At 40.5% G+C, this 19135-nt stretch overlaps 1 protein-coding gene across 10 annotated transcripts in view; it reads left to right on the top strand.

Moving 5' to 3' along the window:
• NRG3 (neuregulin 3) overlaps positions 1-19135 on the top strand; it is a 1112157-nt gene that overhangs the window by 470806 nt on the left and 622216 nt on the right. For all 10 annotated transcript variants that reach the window (XR_005016924.1, XM_036829745.1, XM_036829744.1 and 7 more), the window contains exon 2: positions 15643-15772. Coding sequence is in view for 9 of the 10 variants with exons in the window: in XM_036829745.1 (XP_036685640.1) it covers positions 15643-15772 (130 nt within the window). In the remaining variant the exon portion in view is untranslated. The remainder of the gene's footprint in view (positions 1-15642; positions 15773-19135) is intronic.

Below are 19135 nucleotides of genomic sequence, written 5' to 3'. Positions count from 1 at the left end.
AAGGTAGGGTCTGGAGATGCAAGACAGCTGGAAACCATAGGCCTGGTAATTGAACAAGTAGCACTACATTAGTCTTTTACAGTCCTTTAATATCATTTTCATAATTTTTGTTGTCAGCCAGAGTGAGTACTCCCTAAAGTCTCCTTGACAGTTTCTTTGGGAAACTTCTTTTGATTGACTTTTCTTTACACCCAGAATTATAGGCAAGATCCCAAGGGATGGAGGTGGTGGCAGGGTAGGGGTCAAGATTGAGGGCATTATGCTAAGTGAAATCAGTCAGACAGAGAAAGACAAATACTGTATGATATCACTTTTATGTGGAATCTAAAAAATCCAAACTTAAAGAAACAGAGAGTAGAGTGGTGGTTGTAATCTCCGTCTCTGGAAGGATCCCAATTAAGCTCACAGTAGAAGTAACAACATGTTTCCTATGCAAAGGCAGCATTAAGGTAAGTCTAGTTCCCACCTGAAGCCACTCTCTAAGCCCTTCTTACACGGAAGGGAATGTGGAGCATCAAGCCACTGCTGCCCTCTCTTTGAACTCTTACATTTTTTTTTTTTTCTGCTTCTGCCGTGACACGACATAGCAAATGCATAAGCAGGGATTCAACCTAGGCCTGCTGTGCCCATGTAGCTGCAGTGCCCATGCCTTCTTCATGACCCATACAGAGGAGGAAGTGCTTGGATTTCTGAACACTAACAAAGAGGATCCAAATAAGATCTAGGGCTGTTAGGGGGAAAAAGAAGCTTTTAAATAAGTCAAGTGAGTGATGTTCATTTCGATGAAGGAATTTAGAGAATCATGTCAATGTTTAGACAGGATTTCAAAGCCATAATAGCATGAAAAGGAAATGTGAGAGTAAAAGAAACCCCCAGTGTCAAGCACTGTCTTTATTTTAGTTTTCGTACCCACCTATCTTCTCCCAGTACCTATCTGACAGTTTCAGTATGTGCTCAAACAATGGGTGTGGGGTGGATGGGTGAGAAGATGAATGGATTCCTGAAAAATATCGCTTCCTAATTGCTCTTGCATTGACTCATAATAAAGTGACTAACAGCATTTGGCAAGGAGAGACTTGACTATACCTACCTTGAAAGAGTCCGGGACTCAGAGCAGGTGGGGCTGCAGAGGGCTGAAGGACATTCACTGTGGAGCTGGGCTTCTCTGGGTTTTATTTCTGCCTTTCTGTTTATTAGCTGTGAAATCCTAAGCATACTGCATGATCCCCCTGTGCTTCAGTTTCTCTTCTGCAAAATATTTATATCTGATTAATAGGTTTATTCCAAGCATCATTATCACATGTTGACCTCCAAGTTCTGTGTTATCCTGATTGTCCGGTTTCAGCTGTTACAACTAAAAGAGCTAAAGACAGGTTTAGACTACGAGAAGGTCTGATATATAGCAGGGTACTTCATTAGTTGTATTGACTGTTAAAGTATTGCAGTGATTTTATTCTAGCTGGTAAATAGCCACTGCTCACATCCCCCTCAATAAATCCTCTCCATGACATCCAGGATGTCCTGCACCAGGGCTCCTAAACTTCCTCAGTATTAATCCAGAAACCATAGAGTTAAGATCTGGCCCCACTAGGTTACCTCCAGGACCCTGCTCTAGCTATGAACTGATTTATTCTGATTAGACTTGTCATTTCCATACTGCTTATTAAATATTTTAAATATCACCTCTGTGCATACTTGACAGGCAAGAAATTTGAAACTAGGAGAAAGTTCTTAAGTAAACAAACATGTTTATCAAGAAACAAACTGTTTATTTTTCACCTGAAACCAATGAACATTAAAAAAAAATCCCTGATTATTAGCAATCAGCCTCAGGTGCATTCACATAGGCATAGATATGTTTTTCATCATTTAGCTCCAAAAACATTATTATGATATGGAGTTACAAGGTGGTAACCTTATCATGCTTAAGGTATGTGTGTGCCTGTGATGTTGGTGTGGTCGTCACTCGTGTAACCATTATAATACTTATTCACTCTGAAAGCATGCATTAAGCATCTGCTATCTGTCAGGCCCTGGGATAAATTATAAGGATTTAGAGATGACCTTGCCAGGTCCACAGGAACTCAGAGTCTGGTTTGGGAAAAGGGTGGAGAGTAGACATGTAAACATTTAAATTGCAATTCAGAATGATTATCCCTGTATTAGAAGGAGGAATGAAGTGTTATTGGAATTTCAAATACTTGTATCCTGAGGATCTGGAGAAGGCTTCAGTAGGAGCTCTCATTTCACATAGGTTTTAAACAGTGAGAAATGTTTTGCCAGGCAGAGACCTATTGACTGTATAGGTCAAAGGAATAGGATATATAAAGTCACAAAGTCATAAAAGGCCTGATCTGTTCCAGTGTTGTTGGAGCCCAAGAAACGTGAGAAGAACGCGGGAAAGTGAAGTCCCAGAAAGCCTTTTGAGTTTGGCTTGTGTGGGGAATTGCAGGATTGAGAAGTGTTTGTTAATCTTGTACAATGAGGACAGGAGGGAATTTTAGGCAGCTGGGGCGTGCTATCAAGGTGGGCGTGTCACCTGTTGGCTTCGCAGAAAACTCTCGCTGGAGCACAGGGAGGGCAGACGGGAGGCTCTTGCTACACATGCAAGGGTGTCTCACCCAGTGTATGTCACATAAAGGTGCTTCAGGGCAATAAAGATATCACAGAGAATGAACATATCCCAATCTGAAAAGCATTCGTAGATGGAAAATCAAAAACCAATTAGAGGGTTGTTTAGGGAGCCAGCGTGGTATGGGAAGGAGAGCTGGCTAATTGAGGTCTAAATTGGCCTCTCATTTAAATTCCCTGCTGCACCTGACTTGGAAGAGAGGCTCAGACCAGAAGTCAGTTAGCTGAGGTTCTGTGCTGGAGAAGCTCAAAAGGTCTCTCCGCTATAAGCTCAGCGTTCTCCTTTTTGGAAGCCAAGATTGGCTAATCACCTACAGAGTCATGTTCTTTCTTGGACTGATGGTACGGGAATTTCTCTGTACACGCTGATGCTCCCATGTAAGTAAAGGAACGTCTGAAAAAGCAGGAAATGGTCCTGCTGGCAGCCAGACCGAGATGTTTCCAAATGAGCGAACGTAATATTCCACCAAGCTACTCTGTGACTTTGTTTGGAACCAGACAGACACAACGCCGCTCTGCAAAGTGTCTAAGAATCCCCGTCTTCTGACCAATGTGAGTAAGTGACTGCTGTTTCTGTCCTCTTAAAGTCCTCTTATGTCCTGCATTTTTAAGCTACGCATTCACAGTAACGTGCCCCTGCTTTTTCTTAAAGGGTAACTCAGCCTATGGGGTAGTCGCCTCACAGTTCAAACTCCCCAGCCAGGCTGTTTTATTAGAAGGAATTAAGTCTCTATGGGGATTTTACACATCTCATCTCTAAGGAAAAGTCTCTGATTCAGGGTTGGTGTGGGGATATTCTCTGCTTGAAAAATGAAAGACAAAGAAAGGAAAACGAAGGGAGTAGCACCTTGACCTAAATGAGGGAAGCGCCCATGAGAAGAGCCCCTGTGCTTGGCGGTACAACCCAAGGGATTTTGTAGAGAATAACTATCGAGTGGGAATTTATTTTTGGCTTTATGTTTCGCCATCTCGTAGTATGTGCTCTGGATGAAATCTGTAGATTACTGTGAGAGAGTGTGGGGTTCAGGGTGCCCCTCTGCAGAGAGGACCATGTGCAAAGGCTGTAGGGTATGTGGAATGGGCCATGTCAACAACTGTAGCCAATGCACTGAAAATGGGGGGTGGGGTGGGACAGGTATTATGTATGAGATGAGGACAGAGGCAGGGGCTTGGAAGGATTTTGATTTTCTTCTTAAGAGGCAGGGATAGCCACTAAATAATTTTCCAGAAGGAAATGAACCATCATTATGTGTTGTGTACACACTGTGCAAACTGATTGTAATGTGGATAATTCCTTTTAGCCTGGCAAGCACGCATGTAGGCAGGCCTATAATGAGTATTCAGGTGAGTTAAGATGGAAAGAAGTGGTAGATTCCAGAGATACATAAGAAGTAGAGTCACCCACTGATATCTCGTGGTTCATGTGGAGGGTGAGAAGGATGGCTTCTGGGCTTCTGGCCTGCACAAGGGAATCAGTAGTGTGACATTGGCTGCGACTGAGAATCCTAAAGGAAGAATAGGTTTGTGGAGGAAGAGCAAGAGTTTTCTACAAGTTAATTTTTAGGTGCCTTTGGGATAACCATCAGGAAGAGAGAGGTAGGCGGATTGAGCTCAGAAACACCTGCAGGTAGGCAGATTGAGCTCAGGTGTAACTTGGAGAGTTATTGGCATGTAGATGATATCAGACAGGCTCACCCAAGGCAGCTGCTTCTCAGAGTTTAGCGTGTCTGAGAATTACCTGGAGAGCTTGTTAAAGCACCGTCCCTCCACTCGCCTCCAGAGTTTCTGATGCAGTGGATCTGGGGTGGGGCTCGTGAATTATCATTGCTCATGTACTCCCAGATAATGCTGTTACTGCTGGTCTGAGGACCACACCTGTAGGAGCGCTAGCCTACGGAGTAAGTAAAAGTGGAAAAAAAAAAAAAAAGTGGTCTATGGGAAGCGGTCTAGTGGAACAAGTCAGAGTTGCGTGGGTTCGAGTCCAGAAGCTGCCAACTCAGAGCCATGTGACCTAGGGCCAATGACATAAATCTCTAAGAATAAATTTTCTCTATTTGTAAAGTAAGGATAGTAAATAGTAGCATAAATTCATAGTGTTATTTTAAGACCAAGCAATAGCTAAAGGAAAATGCTTAGAGCCCCATTGAGTATATGTTAGGAGTTATTTAAAAACTGTTCCTTGGTCTGCCTGCTAATGCAGGGGACATGGGTTCGAGTCCTGGTATGGGAAGATCCCACATGCCGTGGAGCGGCTGGACCCGTGAGCCACAATTGCTGAGCCTGCGCGTCTGGAGCCTGTGCTCCGCAACAAGAGAGGCCGCGATAGTGAGAGGCCCGCGCACCGCGATGAAGAGTGGCCCCCACTTGCCACAACTAGAGAAAGCCCTCGCACAGAAACGAAGACCCGACACAGCCAAAAATAAATAAATAAATAAAAATTTAAAAATCCAAAAAACTGGTCCTTGAGTAATCTGGCTTTTAAATAGAAATTAGATGAGACAGGTGACAAAAACCAAAAAGAAAGGGGAAAATCAACGTTATGTGACAGTGGGAGCCAGTGAAAGGTTTCTCATGAAGATGGGCTTGACTAAGAGTATTAGATGCTTCTGAGAGTTCAAACAAGATGAGAAAAAAGAAACATTTCAACATCCATTGGATTTAGAGATTGCTAGTGACATAGACTGGACCATTTCAGTAGAGTGATGTGGGGAGCAGAGATGGTGTTCCAGTGACAGTAGCTGGTATTTTAACTGTTGTCACTGAAAGCAGTTTATATAAGTGTGTGTATGTGTGCAGGCAGAAGGAAATATATTCAGCTTTAGGATAACTCTGCAGTTCCCCAGTAAGTGCACGTCCATTGAACAAGCTATGTCCCACCCATGCAGGTTTACTTAAGCTGGTGCAGTTTTTAAAAGCAAGATTTCAAACCGGGGGCTTCCCTGGTGGCGCAGTGGTTAAGAATCTGCCTGCCAGTGCAGGGGACACAGGTTCGAGCCCTGGTCCGGGAAGATCCCACATGCCGCGGAGCAACTAAGCCCGTGCACCACAACCACTGAGCCTGCACTCTAGAGCCTGCGAGCCACAGCTACTGAAGCCCGTCCGCCTAGAGCCCGTGCTCTGCAACAAGAGAAGCCACCGCAATGAGAAGCCTGTGCACCGCAACAAGAGTAGCCCGCGCTCGCCAAAACTAGTGAAAGCCCACACGCAGCAACGAAGACCCAACGCAGCCAAAAATAAATAAATAAATAAAATAATTAAAAAAAAAAAAAAAAGATTTCAAACCAGAAGGTGGCCCAGGTATGTCACACAAGTTTGATAAGGGTCCTTTCTACATTTGCTGCAAGAATTGATGGCTCTGGGATACCTCAGGAACTGTCAGTTCTCACAGCAGTCCCATGACTAAATTGAACTTTTAAATTCCTTGCCCAACACTCCCCATTTCTCCCACGCCAGCAAAGTGAACAATTGTCTGATCTTTGGCAGCAGGGAGAAAGCTATCTCTGCTTTTTTGCCAGCTGAGAAATGGTTTGTTTCCCTTTCAAACACCACTGCATTCTTCATGCAATTTTCCTTGACCATTAAATATTTTATAACTCAGTCTTATGTCAGTGCACCTTCCTGGGTGCCTGATAAATGGCATATTCTACGGGGGATTTTAAGGTATGGAAGCAGGTTTCATTTACACAGCACTCCACCCAGGGAAGACCCTGCTGGAGTCGACAACCTTATTTATTTATTTGTTTGTTTGCTTAAAACAACACAAATTTATTAGCTTAAAACAACACAAATTTATTTACTATTATTATTTTTTTAGAATTTTTTTTTATTGGAGTATAATTGCTTCACAGTACTGTGTTAGTTTCTGTTGCACAACAAAGCAAATCAGCCATATGCATATATATGTCCCCATATCCCCTCCCTCTTGAGCCTCCCTCCCACCCTCCCTATCCTATCCCTCTAGGTCACTGCAAAGCACCGAGCTGATCTCCCTGTGCTATGCTGCTGCTTCCCACCAGCCAACTATTTTACACACGGCAGTGTATATATGTCGAGGCTACTCTCACTTCGCCCTCCCACCCCATGTCCTCAATTCCATTCTCTATGTCTACCTCTTTATTTCTGCCATGCAACTAGGTTCATCAGTACCATTTTTTTTTTTTTTAGATTCCATATATATGCATTAGCATATGGTATTTGTTTTTCTCTTTCTGATTTACTTCACTCTGTATGACAGACTCTGGGTCCATCCACCTCACTACAAATAACTCAATTTCATTTCTTTTTATGGCTGAGTAATATTCCATTGTATATATGTGCCACATCTTCTTTATCCGTTCATCTGTCGATGGACACTTAGGTTGCTTCCATGTCCTCGCTATTGTAAATAGTGCTGCAATGAACATTGTGGTGCATGTCTCTTTTTGAATTATGGTTTTCCTGGGTATATGCCCAGTAGTGGGATTGCTGGGTTGTATGGTAGTTCTATTTTTAGTTTTTTAAGGAACCTCCATACTGTTTTCCATAGTGGTTGTATCAATTTATATTCCCACCAACAGTGCAGGAGGGTTCCCTTTTCACCACACCCTTTCCAGCATTTATTGTTTCTAGATTTTTTGATAATGGCTATTCTGATGTGTGTGAGGTGATACGTCATTGTAGTTTTGATTGGCATTTCTCTAATAATTAGTGATGTTGAGCATCTTTTCATGTGCCTCTTGACCATCTGTATGTCTTCCTTGGTGAAATGTCTATTTAGGTCTTCCACCCATTTTTTACCTGGATTGTTTGTTTTTTTGATATTGAGCTCCATGAGCTGTTTGTATATTTTGGAGATTAATCCTTTGTCTGTTGTTTCATTTGCAAATATTTTCTCCCATTCTGAGGGTTGTCTTTTCGTCTTGTTTGTGGTTTCCTTTGCTGTGCAAAAGCTTTGAAGTTTAATTAAGTCCCATTTGTTTATTTTTGTTTGTATTTTCGTTACTCAAGGAGGTGGGTCAAAAAAGATTTTTCTGTGGTTATGTCAAAGAGTGTCTTTCCTATGTTTTCCTTTAAGAGTTTTATAGTGTCTGGTCTTACACTTAAGTCTTTAATCCATTTGGAGTTTATTTTTGTGTATGATGTTATGTGGTGTTCTAATTTCGTTCTTTTACATGTAGCTATCCAGTTTTCCCAGCACCACTTATTGAAGAGGCTGTCTTTTCTCCATTGTATGTTCTTGCCTCCTTTTTTGTAAATTAGTTGCCCATATGTGCGTGGGTTTATCTCTGGGTATTCTATCCTGTACCATTGACCTATATTTCTGTTTTTGTGCCAGTTCCATACTATCTTGATTACTGTAGCTTTGTGGTATAGTCTGAAGTTGGGGAACCTGATTTCTCCAACTCCATTTTTCTTTCTCAAGATAGCTTTGGCTATTCTGGGTTTTTTGTGTTTCCATACAAATTGTAAGACTTTTTGTTCTAATTCTGTGAAGAATGCCATTGGTAGTTTGATAGGGATTTCATTGAATCTGTAGATTGCTTTGGGTAGTATAGTCATTTTCACAATATTGATTCTTTCAATCCAAGAACATGGTATATTTCTCCATCTGTTTATGTCATCTTTGATTTTTTCATCAGTGTTTTATAGTTTTCTGAGTACAAGTCTTTCACCTCCTTAGGGAGGTTTATTCCTAGATATTTTATTCTTTTTGTTGCAATGGTAAGTGGGAGTGTTTCCTTAATTTCTCTTTCTGATTTTTCGTTGTTGGTGTATAGGAATGCAAGAGATTTCTGTGCATTAATTTTGTATCCTGCAACCTTACCAAATTCATTGATTAGTTCTTGCAGTTTTCTGGTTGCATCTTTAGGTATTTCTAAGTATAGTATCATGTCATTGGCAAACAGTGACAGTTTTACTTCTTCTTTTCCAATTTGTATTCCTCTTATTTCTTTTTCTTCTCTGAGTGCCGTGGCTAGGACTTCCAAAACTATGTTGAATAATAGTGGCGAGAGTGGACATCCTTGTCTTGTTCCTGATCTTAGTGCAAATGCTTTCAGTTTTTCACCATTGAAATGATGCTTGCTGTGGGTTTTTCACATATGGCCTTTGTTTGTTCTTTAGTTCTTCTAGACCTTTGTTAAACATTTCTTGTATTTTCTGAATCCGTGCTTCCATTCTATTTCTGAAATCATGGATCATCTTTACTGTCATTACTGTGAATTCTTTTTCAGGTAAATTGCCTATTTTCTCTTCCTTTATTTGGTCTTGTAGGTTTTTACCTTACTCCTTCATCTGTGACATATTTTTTTGCTGTCTCATTTTTTTTTTTTTTAATGACTGGGATTGTGTTCCTGTCTTACTGGTTGTTTGGCCTGAGGCTTCCAACACTGGAGTTTGTAAGCTGTTGGGTAGGGCTGGGTCTTGGTGCTGAGATGAGGACGTCTGTGAAACCTCACTCCAGTGAATATTCCTTGGGGTCTGAGGTTTCCTGTTAGTCCAGTGGTTCGGACTCAGAGCTCCCACCACAGGAGCTTCAGCCTGACCCTGGGCTTAAGAACCAAGATCCTTCAAGCTGTGTGGGGCAGCAAAAACAAGAAAAAAAAAAGAACAGTAAGGTAAAAAAATAAAATTAGACTAGGAAACTAACAGATATGTTAGAAAGAATATAAAAATAAAAATATAGATGAATCAACACCCAGAAGGTACATCAGTACCACAATAGTAAAAAAGAGGAGGAGGGAAAAGAAAAGAAAAGGGGGGGGGGGAAGGCCTTTGTTTTGGTGGGGTGGGGCCTAAGTAAGGGCGAGGTTTGGGCTGTGGGCAGGGCCAGTGCTCAGGACCCACTGGGCTGTAAAAGGCCCTGGGGGTTGTAGGGTGGTGAGGCTTAGGCTCAAGGGACAGAAGGGACCCAGGTGTGCCCCTCACTCTTGGTCTCAGAGGGCAGGGGACCTCACCTGGGGTCCCAGCAGGCTTCCTGGGCTTGAGTGGGTGGGGCAAATGCCCTCCTCTCCTCTCCTGATCCCCTCCCGCCTGCCTCTCCTGTTCTCCTCTCAGCCTCCTTCTTATGCCCCCAAGGACCCACGCAGTCTGGAGGGGACTTGAAGGGTGGGGGATTCGCCTGGGAGCTCAGCAGGCTCCCCGGGCCCGAGTGGGCTGGGCAGTTGCTCTCTGTTCCTCTCCCACTCCTCCCAGAGGGCTCCTCCCTCCTGCCTCTCCTGATCTCCCCGGCCTCCCTCCTATGCCCCCAGGGCCCACGTGGCCTGGATGGGGCTTTGGAGGGGGGCGGTACCGGCTTGGGAGCTCAGCAGGCTCCCTGTTCCCGAGTGGGCCAGGCAGTCGTCCTCTGCTTCTCTCTTGCTCTTCCAGGAGAGTCCCTCCCGCCTGCCTCTCCTGATCTCCCCAGCCTCAGGGGTGCCGATCCTGTCTGGCCTCCACTTCTCCTCCCACCTCAGTCCCCCTATGTCCTACTGGTTCATTTTGGGGTTCCTCCCGTCTCCTTGGGCGTCAGAGTCCCCCACCAGCAGCTGGCAGGCGCCCTACTTGTGGGAAGGTGCTAACTCCACGTCCTCCCACACAGCCATCTTGACTCTGCCTCAACAACCATATTTAAATGGCTTCTAGACTGTAAAGGTATTTTGCTAATCCTAAAAGCTTGCATCACCAGATTCTTAACTTTTCTTAGAGAATTGTCATGTCATCAACTCAGTGGGGGAAGGAGAAAACTGCTTCATGAATCTGACATTTGCAAGTCAGGCATGGGAAGATGGATTTAGTGTCTAAGCTGTGCCTCACCTTTCCTTCCTTAGGTGTTTCTGCTCTTCCTATCTAGAATTCATTTTCCTCTGCCAATTAAATCATGCCCATTCAAGATGTAACTCCAATACCAACCCTTTGGGAAGCCTTTAGAGATAACTATAGTGTGAATTAAGCTCTCCCTTTCTTTGATTATCTACTGCAATTATTATCTGTAATAGCCCATTTAGCACTCTTGTTCCTACAACAAAATCTGTGTTCCCACAGTGTGCAGTGTTGTGCTGGCAACAGAGAAAACCTCCATAAGTCACATTCAGGTTCAAGTCAGTACTTAAGGGGGAAAACCAGTCATTGTTTTAATTCATTAATAAATTAACTTTCATTGCAAAATCTGCAGGGATTTCTGTCTTCCAGCCTTACATTTTCTTCCCGTTTTGCCTTTAATGAATTAACCACCACTAGTTCCCACTGTGCGTTTAATTACTGTACTGATTGCTCACTATATATGCTACATGATGCGGAAAAAATACAGAACTTAAAAGCAAAGCACTCTCCCTGACCTCCCTGGGGAGAGACCAAAACCCATAAAAATATAAGAAAACACATTAAACTACATATAACAAGTGCCAGATGAGCGGTCTGGATAATTGCACAGCCTTTGTGGTCCCAAGTGAATGGGCGCTATTCCTCAAGCCAGCAACTGCACTTCCTTGTCCTGAGACCTTGAACTTTGCTCATGGTGCTTGGAATCCCTATCCTAAGCACCATCTCTGTTCTTCTTAAGCCTAACATTCCTTTATCCTTCATACCATCTCTTTCTGAATATTTTCCCTAATTATTGTTTTTTTTCTCCTCCCTTTGCCTCCATTTTGTGGAGTTGATTTTCTGCTCTTATAAAATTCTAAGCACTTTACCTAAAATTGCTTTTGGAACTCATCTCATGTCCTAACTTATAAACATTTATTCATATAGAGTTTTTCTTTTATGATGATAACAAAATGTGCACACTTGACTATACAGAACATTTAGAAAAACACTCATGTTATAAAAGATCATTCTTCTATAAACATCTATTGTGTGCACCTCTGTGTCAGGCTGTCTGTAAGACTGTGGATCAGCGATGTGAAGACCTCCTCCACCCCCACAAGCTCACGGTCCAGTAAGATGGGAGGTTCATGAGCTGATGTTGTGGGAGAGTGATGCCTGATAAGGAGGTACTGTGGAGTAAGGGAGAGCCTTGGAAAACAAATGAGAATTCATGGGAATATTTGGCCCCTTCTAGTTTACTTACTTGGACCTTTATCCATGTAATTTTTTGAAGACAACAGGGAGCTCTATAACAATTTTATTTACCAGATGTCATTCCTAGAAACAGAAGGTGCCCCTTGAATTTTAAAAACATGACAAAATAGTACCATATACCGTAGCCACCTTAGTGTATTAGACTATCTTAAAAGAGATGCAGTTTTAAAACATAAACACTGGGTTCTGAATATGTTGGATAAGTTTATAGATGAGAGTTCTATGTCTGATTGTTAAGGTACCCCAAGGATATTTAGGGCCATAAGTTTTATAGTTTGGAGTTAGATCTTATCTGTTATCTCGTTCTCACAAATGTCCCATGTTTCCCCTTCAGAACAAAGCACTCAGCTGGATATATTAGGGCATACCGTGTCACCTTAGGGCACAGAAAGAAAATCAGGATTATACCTTATTTATTTTTATCTCATTTTTACTTATGCTCTGATTTTATATGTTTGCAATATATTGTATATGTTAAAAATTAAACAAATATATACATACATGTACTTTTAAGCAGATCTATAAGTATTGGAGGCTGTCATCCAAAATTATTACCATCTCTTTGGACTGTTTGGTTGTAAGTAATAGAAAGGCTAACAGTGACTTAGACACAGTATACTTACGATTTACCTTACAAAAGTGTGTAGGTGGTCTTAGAGTTAGTACAGCAGCCTAGTGATTTCATTAAGGAATTTTTCTATCTTTCCACTCACATATTTGGCATGATGCCTTACAAGTATATAATTTCACCTCATGGTGAATTTTATTTACCTTTCCCAACACCTCTGTGATTTTAGGTGCGTAGTGCTATATGGGTACTATATAGTGAAATGCATGGGTAAATTCTTAAGATTTCAAATTTATTGATAACTGCATTTTATTTATCTATAGAAGGATCAAGACTAATATTCTGTTGCGTACTAAATCAAGTTACTTAAAATATTTAATAAGGATGTTCTCTTAGAATTTAGTCAAGTCATTGTGAAGGATAAGCATGTGTATTTTAAATCAATTTTGGGATTCTCTAAGCTATGGAAATAGAAAACGTGAGGGCATGTTAGACCTGACATCTCTGTACTCCCCCACCTTGGGCCTTTGCAGAGGCATTTTACTTGGTTCTGATCCTGTGTATTGTGCTGATGGATGGTAAAGTGATAAAGTGGTTGGTAGAATAGGGCGGTAACCACCAGAGACAGTAGTTGTCAGATGGAAACTAATTGATTGTGATTGCTTTGCCATTGTATTGCTCTTGGAGTCTGTAGCTTGTTAAAACCACTGATTATAAAATAAGGATCTCCCTTTTTATGCTGTAGTTTATGTTAATGAAAAGCTGTTCTTAGAGGAATGATCAGTGAATATCAATAAATGGATAATAAGAAACTAAAGGAAAATTTAACTGATCATGAATTAATATACTTCAGCGGTCAGAGTAGTAGTCAACTGTGTGGTGGTTCTTATTGAATTTTTGGCTCAGAGCTCTTGAATTTTAAACATTTCCCATAGAAAGAGAGATTGAGTCTGTGTAACTATTTATCACATGCTGTCTTGAATAACAAATCTTCCCTGTAGAGGAGATCTTCTGGAAAACAAACAAACAAACAAAAAATGTGTCTGTTTTGCAGAGCCTTTATTTCATGCCAAAGTATTAACAGGCAAATATTTTGAAGTAGAAAAAAATAAGTTCCCATTGTATGATCAAGAAAGAGAAGATTAGAAGTGGATTTTTCAATGCTCACAGTATATGAATAGCATATGAGTAGGGTCTGTGTGAATCTGAAGGCAATGTGGTTATTTTGCAATATTTATCAATATTAAAACGACTATACTAAAATGATAACAATGTGAAAGTTATGTCTAACTTTTTATTGTAAGATATGCATTAACTTTTAGATGATTATAATATCTTTAATGATCATATCTTTCATCAATGGTGTTTAAACTTTAATGATGTTAGAGTTATCAGATTTTTTTTTAAATTGGGGTATAGTTGTTTTACAATGTTGTGTTAGTTTCTACTGTACAGTGGAGTTCCCTGTGCTATACAGCAGGTTCTTATTAGTTATCTATTTTATACATATTAGTGTATATATGTCAATCCCGGTCTCCCAATTCATCCCACACCCACCCCCTGCTTTCCCCCCCTTGAGTTATTAGATTTATTGAAGACATTTTTACTGAGCACCAATTCTGATTAAGGCTCAACCTCTGACCTCAAGGAACTTACAGACTAAAACAGATAAAGGTGTAAACAAATGGTTACTTGCAGCATTGAATACAGTGATGCAAGCAATAAAAGGTCTGGGAGACACAAGGGGAAGATGACATAAACTCTGAAGAATTGCTGGATGTTTTCCAGCAAAGAAAAAGATGGTCCAGGAAGAAGGATCAGTGTGATAGTTCCTGGTATTGGGGAAATAGGATAATAGTTGGAAATGAAGTTGTGTGTTTTAGGATGCAAGAAGATGAGGCTAGACAGGCAAAATTCTACCTGGTCTATGTTTTTCTTTGCTCTACTTAGGAATTTGGAGTTCTTCCTATGGGAAAGGGGCCCATTGAGGCTTCTTAGGTTTGGGGAGAACATGAGTGAATTTTCTTTCTGGATAATAACTCTCCCCTCCATTCGGATGGTGGGTAGGAAGAGGCTCACTGTGACCTCCAGTTAGTAAACTGGTACAATGGCCCATGCTGTTGAACATTATTATTAATCTATATCTATGTAAAGGAAATAAAAAGAGCTTACATGCTGAATCATGTATCCATCTTTGACTTTTTAAATATATTTTTCTTGAATATTGCAATGAAATTGGTGCTCATATTTTAGTTGCTTAAAACTCTGAAACAAGAATGTCTACACGTTATAACAGATTTTTCATCCAGTAGAGCGCATATGCTTATACTTATTATTAGTTTCATATTTAGGAAGCTGATATGGATATATAACTTAATTCAAAAAAGTAAGTGATTATGATTTAAAAAACACATGTTTAAGATAATGCTAAAAAATGACAATAATTTAGTCTTGTTAAATATTTACCAGACTCATTCCTCACATTTGAGAGTCTGTTTCAGAATTTGGTACATTTGCATTTTAATTACATAATAAAAGGAAAAAGTGAAAGAATAATTGGCTTAGCTATTAGCAAATTACAGCCATAACTTAAAAAAGATAAAACACACACACACACACACACACACACAGAAACTGACGTTGATTTCCATAGAAGAGTTACAGTATTATGTACGTTGATCAGATATTTAATGACGTTTGACAACAGTTAAGGGAAGGGGATGTTGTTTCAATCCTTTAATACAACATGTTTCTTAACGCTGAAATTAATGAAAGTGAATTTGAGATATTTGACTGTAGGGTCATTCAACTTTTACTGGTAATGTGTCCTCTGATGGGACTTGTCTAGGGTGATTCCAATTGTTAAAATCTTGTGGAGAAAGAAGACAGTTGAATCCGGTAGTTGTCTTAGTCCTAGCTGCTATAACAGAATACCATGGGCTGGGTGGCTTAAAAACAACAGAAATTTATTTCTCACAGTTCTGGATGCTGGGAAGCCTAAGATCAAGGTGCCTGTGGATTCAGTGTCTGGTTAGGACTTCCGTGTTCATAGAGGGCTACTTTCTTGCTGTGTCGTCACATGACTGGAATGAGTGAGGGAGCTCTCTGGGGTCTCTTTTATAAGGGTATTAATCCCACTCATGACCTAATTACCTCCCAAAGGCCCCACCTCCTAATACCATCACATTGGGGGTTAGATTTCAATATTTGAATTCTGGGGGGGCACAAACATTCAGTCGATAAAATGGTCATATCCAGTTGTGTTTTTTCAGTACAGTGAAGGTTCCATCCTGTCTGGCTAGAGTCAGCAGCCATAAGAAGGTCTCAGTGCACAGGTCCAGCCCAATGACAGGAGCTGGTGGTGTCAGAATGAACTTCTGACAGCCTTTCTCTGTGTTTTTCAACAGATACGACGACATATTCCACTGAGCGATCTGAGCACTTCAAACCCTGCCGAGACAAGGACCTTGCCTACTGTCTCAATGATGGCGAGTGCTTTGTGATCGAAACCTTGACCGGATCCCATAAACACTGTCGGTAAGTCACTGCGGCGACTGGCACTGAGGGCAGGTCCTCAGAGAGGCCTGGAGGTGGAAGGGGGTGCTGAGCTCCAGGAATATACAATGTGATACATATAGTCCGGTGTTTGAATAGCAGAATCAATAGTTTTCATATGGGAAGGAACGAGGCTGGTATCTTTAGTATTTGAGGAAGGAAAACTGAATTACAGTAGACAAGATGTTTCACCTGATCAAGTAAAGGAAGGTTTACTTTTGTATGTAACAATTTAATAGAAATAATTATTTACTCACTTTAGAAGCCTATATTTTTGGTGTGGGATTTAAGCACATATGCTCATACTCAGAAATAATCTCTTCCTGCAGACCTACAGATTGTGGCATAGCAAAGAAACTGCTCAGCTAAGATCTAGAGTCTCAGTGTTTACTGTGAACCAAACCCTGGAGACTGTAACTGTGTCCAAAGAAAACTGCATCTTATTTTGACTCTGCTCTCGTTTATTAATTTCAGTCCTTTTTTGTTTTGTTTTGTTTAACACCTCTGATGATGAAATACTCTCCAGCAAGGTGTTGTAAATGAAATCATAGTCCTGTTATAGTCTAGGTAGAGAACAGGGAAAATTCCCAGTGGAGATCCAGAAGGTGTTTAATTGGTTTTTAGAAACAAAAGGTTATATAACTGCTAAAAATCAAGTGGAGGTAAATAGTGGTCTTGTAGACACTGTAGCTTTAAGGCTCCATAGAAGAATCAAATTAGCATCTAAAAAAATATTTCCCACCAAGCTTTTATTTCCAGCGCTACCCTGGTAATTTGTTTTTCCTTGCAATTGTATATGCTTCAGTGATCATATATATCCACACCCCTTTCCTTCTCTTTATTTACTCTTCTCATATGACACAGTTATTAAATTAATTATTCCGAATCGTGAAGCATGGAAAATTATGACTTTCTTCTCTCGCTATTGCTATTATAAAACTTTATTCCATGTTGTTTTATTAAGATGGCGCAGAGAAATGCACCTTATAGTTATGAACTTAGAGTGTGTCAGCAAATCCTGCCTAGCTCCAAAGGCTAGCTTCGGTTCCTAGTGGACAGTGGCACAGGTTTGGAAGAGCTGATCAGTGATAGTGGCCGATCTCCATAAGAGCCACTGTGTATCCCGTCGCCTTTCATCACCCTTGACATGGTGGCTTTCACGTGACTTGGGCAGTGCCGTTAACATTGACTTCATTTACAAAAGTTACCACCCATTTCTGTCCTCTGAAAACCTGAGCTGGGGATCAAGGGCAGTGGGAATGGTTCCTCCCCACATTTCTCTTTTCTTGTTATGTTTATTAGATCAATGCAGACACAGGTAGAAAGCACACAGGTAGAAAGCACGCAGGTGACTTGAAGACCTCAAGGGAAAAGCCAAGAATGAGGTACCATTTCAAAGCACGAAGTGCATCCGTGCTCTTATCGATGATCAGCTGTGTGTGAACGTTACCTTTGTCAATCCAGTGGTGTCATATGTGGAAGTGGGCAGTGCCGTCAAATAAGTTTGAATTTATAACTGATTGATGAAGGGATGAATCAGAAGCCTCACCTAAAGCAGTGACTTTTGCGATGGTGTTTTACCCCAAGGAAGTTTCAAATCAGGCCCCACCACTATACGCAGGCAGGTCTGATTCATCATTTCAAAAACTGAGAATGTTGAAAAAAACAAAAGAAGTCCTATTTGTTTTTAACATACAGCCTCACTATATTCTCTGTTAAGTTCACAGGGGTATTAGTTTGCTAGGGCTGCTGTAACATAGCACTGCAGATTGGGTGGTGTAAACAACAGAAATATATTTTATTACAGTTCTGGAGTCTAGAAGTCTGAGATCAAGGTGTCGGCAGGGTTGTTTCCTTCTGAGGGCCACGAGGGAAGGATCCCTTTCAGGCCTCTCTCCTTGGCTTGTAGATGGCCATCTTCTCCCTGTGTCTTTTCATTTTCTTTCCTCTGTACAAGTCTTTATTCAAATTTCCTTTTCTTAAAAGGACACCAGTCATATTGGATTAAGGTCTACTCTAATGACCCTATTTTAACTTGATTGCATCTATAAAGACTCTTTCTCTAAATATGGTCACATTCTGAGGTACTGGAGGTTAGCACTTCAATATTGGTTATTTGGGAGACACAATCCAGTCTATGACAGTAGATCTCAGGTCCAGAAAAATAATTCTTTTGCACATATGTACATGTCTGATTTTTTTTAACATAGACAAGCAGAGATATATCTATGTTTTGGCTGAAACGATGTACATGTATAATAATTTTGGCCTCTGTCTTCATATTTCATGCATATTTCAGCACAGACAAACTGTTATTTAACATAGAGTCACAACATAGCTAATCATGACAAAAGACCAGCCTAAGACAGAACTGGAACTCCAATAGGTTAATAGGTGCATATAAATCTCCTACTAGTGCCTATGAAGAAATCACACATTGCATGTGTCAGCTATTCATCTCCCAGGCTTTGCTGTGAATAAAAGGCTTACCATTTATTCCTGCATCAGCCACTTGTAAGAATTCCAATGTAGTTATTAATAATGTGCCATTTTATACAGTACTCTATTTAAGTAGTACATTTCATTTATTCTCCTCCATTCGACAAATGTTTATTGAGTATCTCCTATCACAAAGATACTGTTGAATAAATACATACAGATATGAACTTAGGAATTAAATGGCATTGCACTTTGTAATGCACTTGGAGTAAGTGAAATACTTCATCTCCAGGAAATAAGGAAAACAAGGGAAATGACTTTCGTGTGATTGGCATGCTACCAGGGCTATCCTTCTGATGCATTACTAACTGGATTCTGTTGCAAGTTAAATAAACCACAAGTTAATAGATCAGAGCAGCAATATTAAGGGGTGTACCTGAATCTAGCTCATTTAATAGTTTGCTTTTTTACATGTCTCCAAAGATTAAACATTCAAATCTGAGAGAAGTTAAGATTATATATATATTTTTTAGTATTTTAAAAATAAATTGCAATCCAATTGTGAATTGAATCAAGATATCTTTTCCATGTTGTGAAAAATCGATTATGCTGAAACGCTTTTATGTTTCCTTGCCAAGGAAGAATAGTAACAAAGCTACCTAGATCATCCCTGATAGGGATCCTGAAAGTGTATGCCCCAAAATGTTAAAAGTTCAAATCTTGGGATAAGGGAGGGAGGATTCATGGTTTTCTGCTGTTATTTTCTCACTCTTTAGTGCATTTTCAGATCTTTCAAAAGACTGTTTATGGTGAGAATAGTTAGAAATTATAGAGCAAGCTGATGAAAATTTAAGAGGAATACCAAGATCGTAAAAATAACTGGATAGATTTTAAAGAACAACAAAT

The sequence above is a fragment of the Balaenoptera musculus genome, chromosome 16 (assembly GCF_009873245.2).
Source record: "Balaenoptera musculus isolate JJ_BM4_2016_0621 chromosome 16, mBalMus1.pri.v3, whole genome shotgun sequence".
NCBI lineage: Eukaryota > Metazoa > Chordata > Mammalia > Artiodactyla > Balaenopteridae > Balaenoptera > Balaenoptera musculus.
Note: the sequence above shows the minus strand (reverse complement) of the source record. Positions and strands in the feature narration are given on the sequence as shown.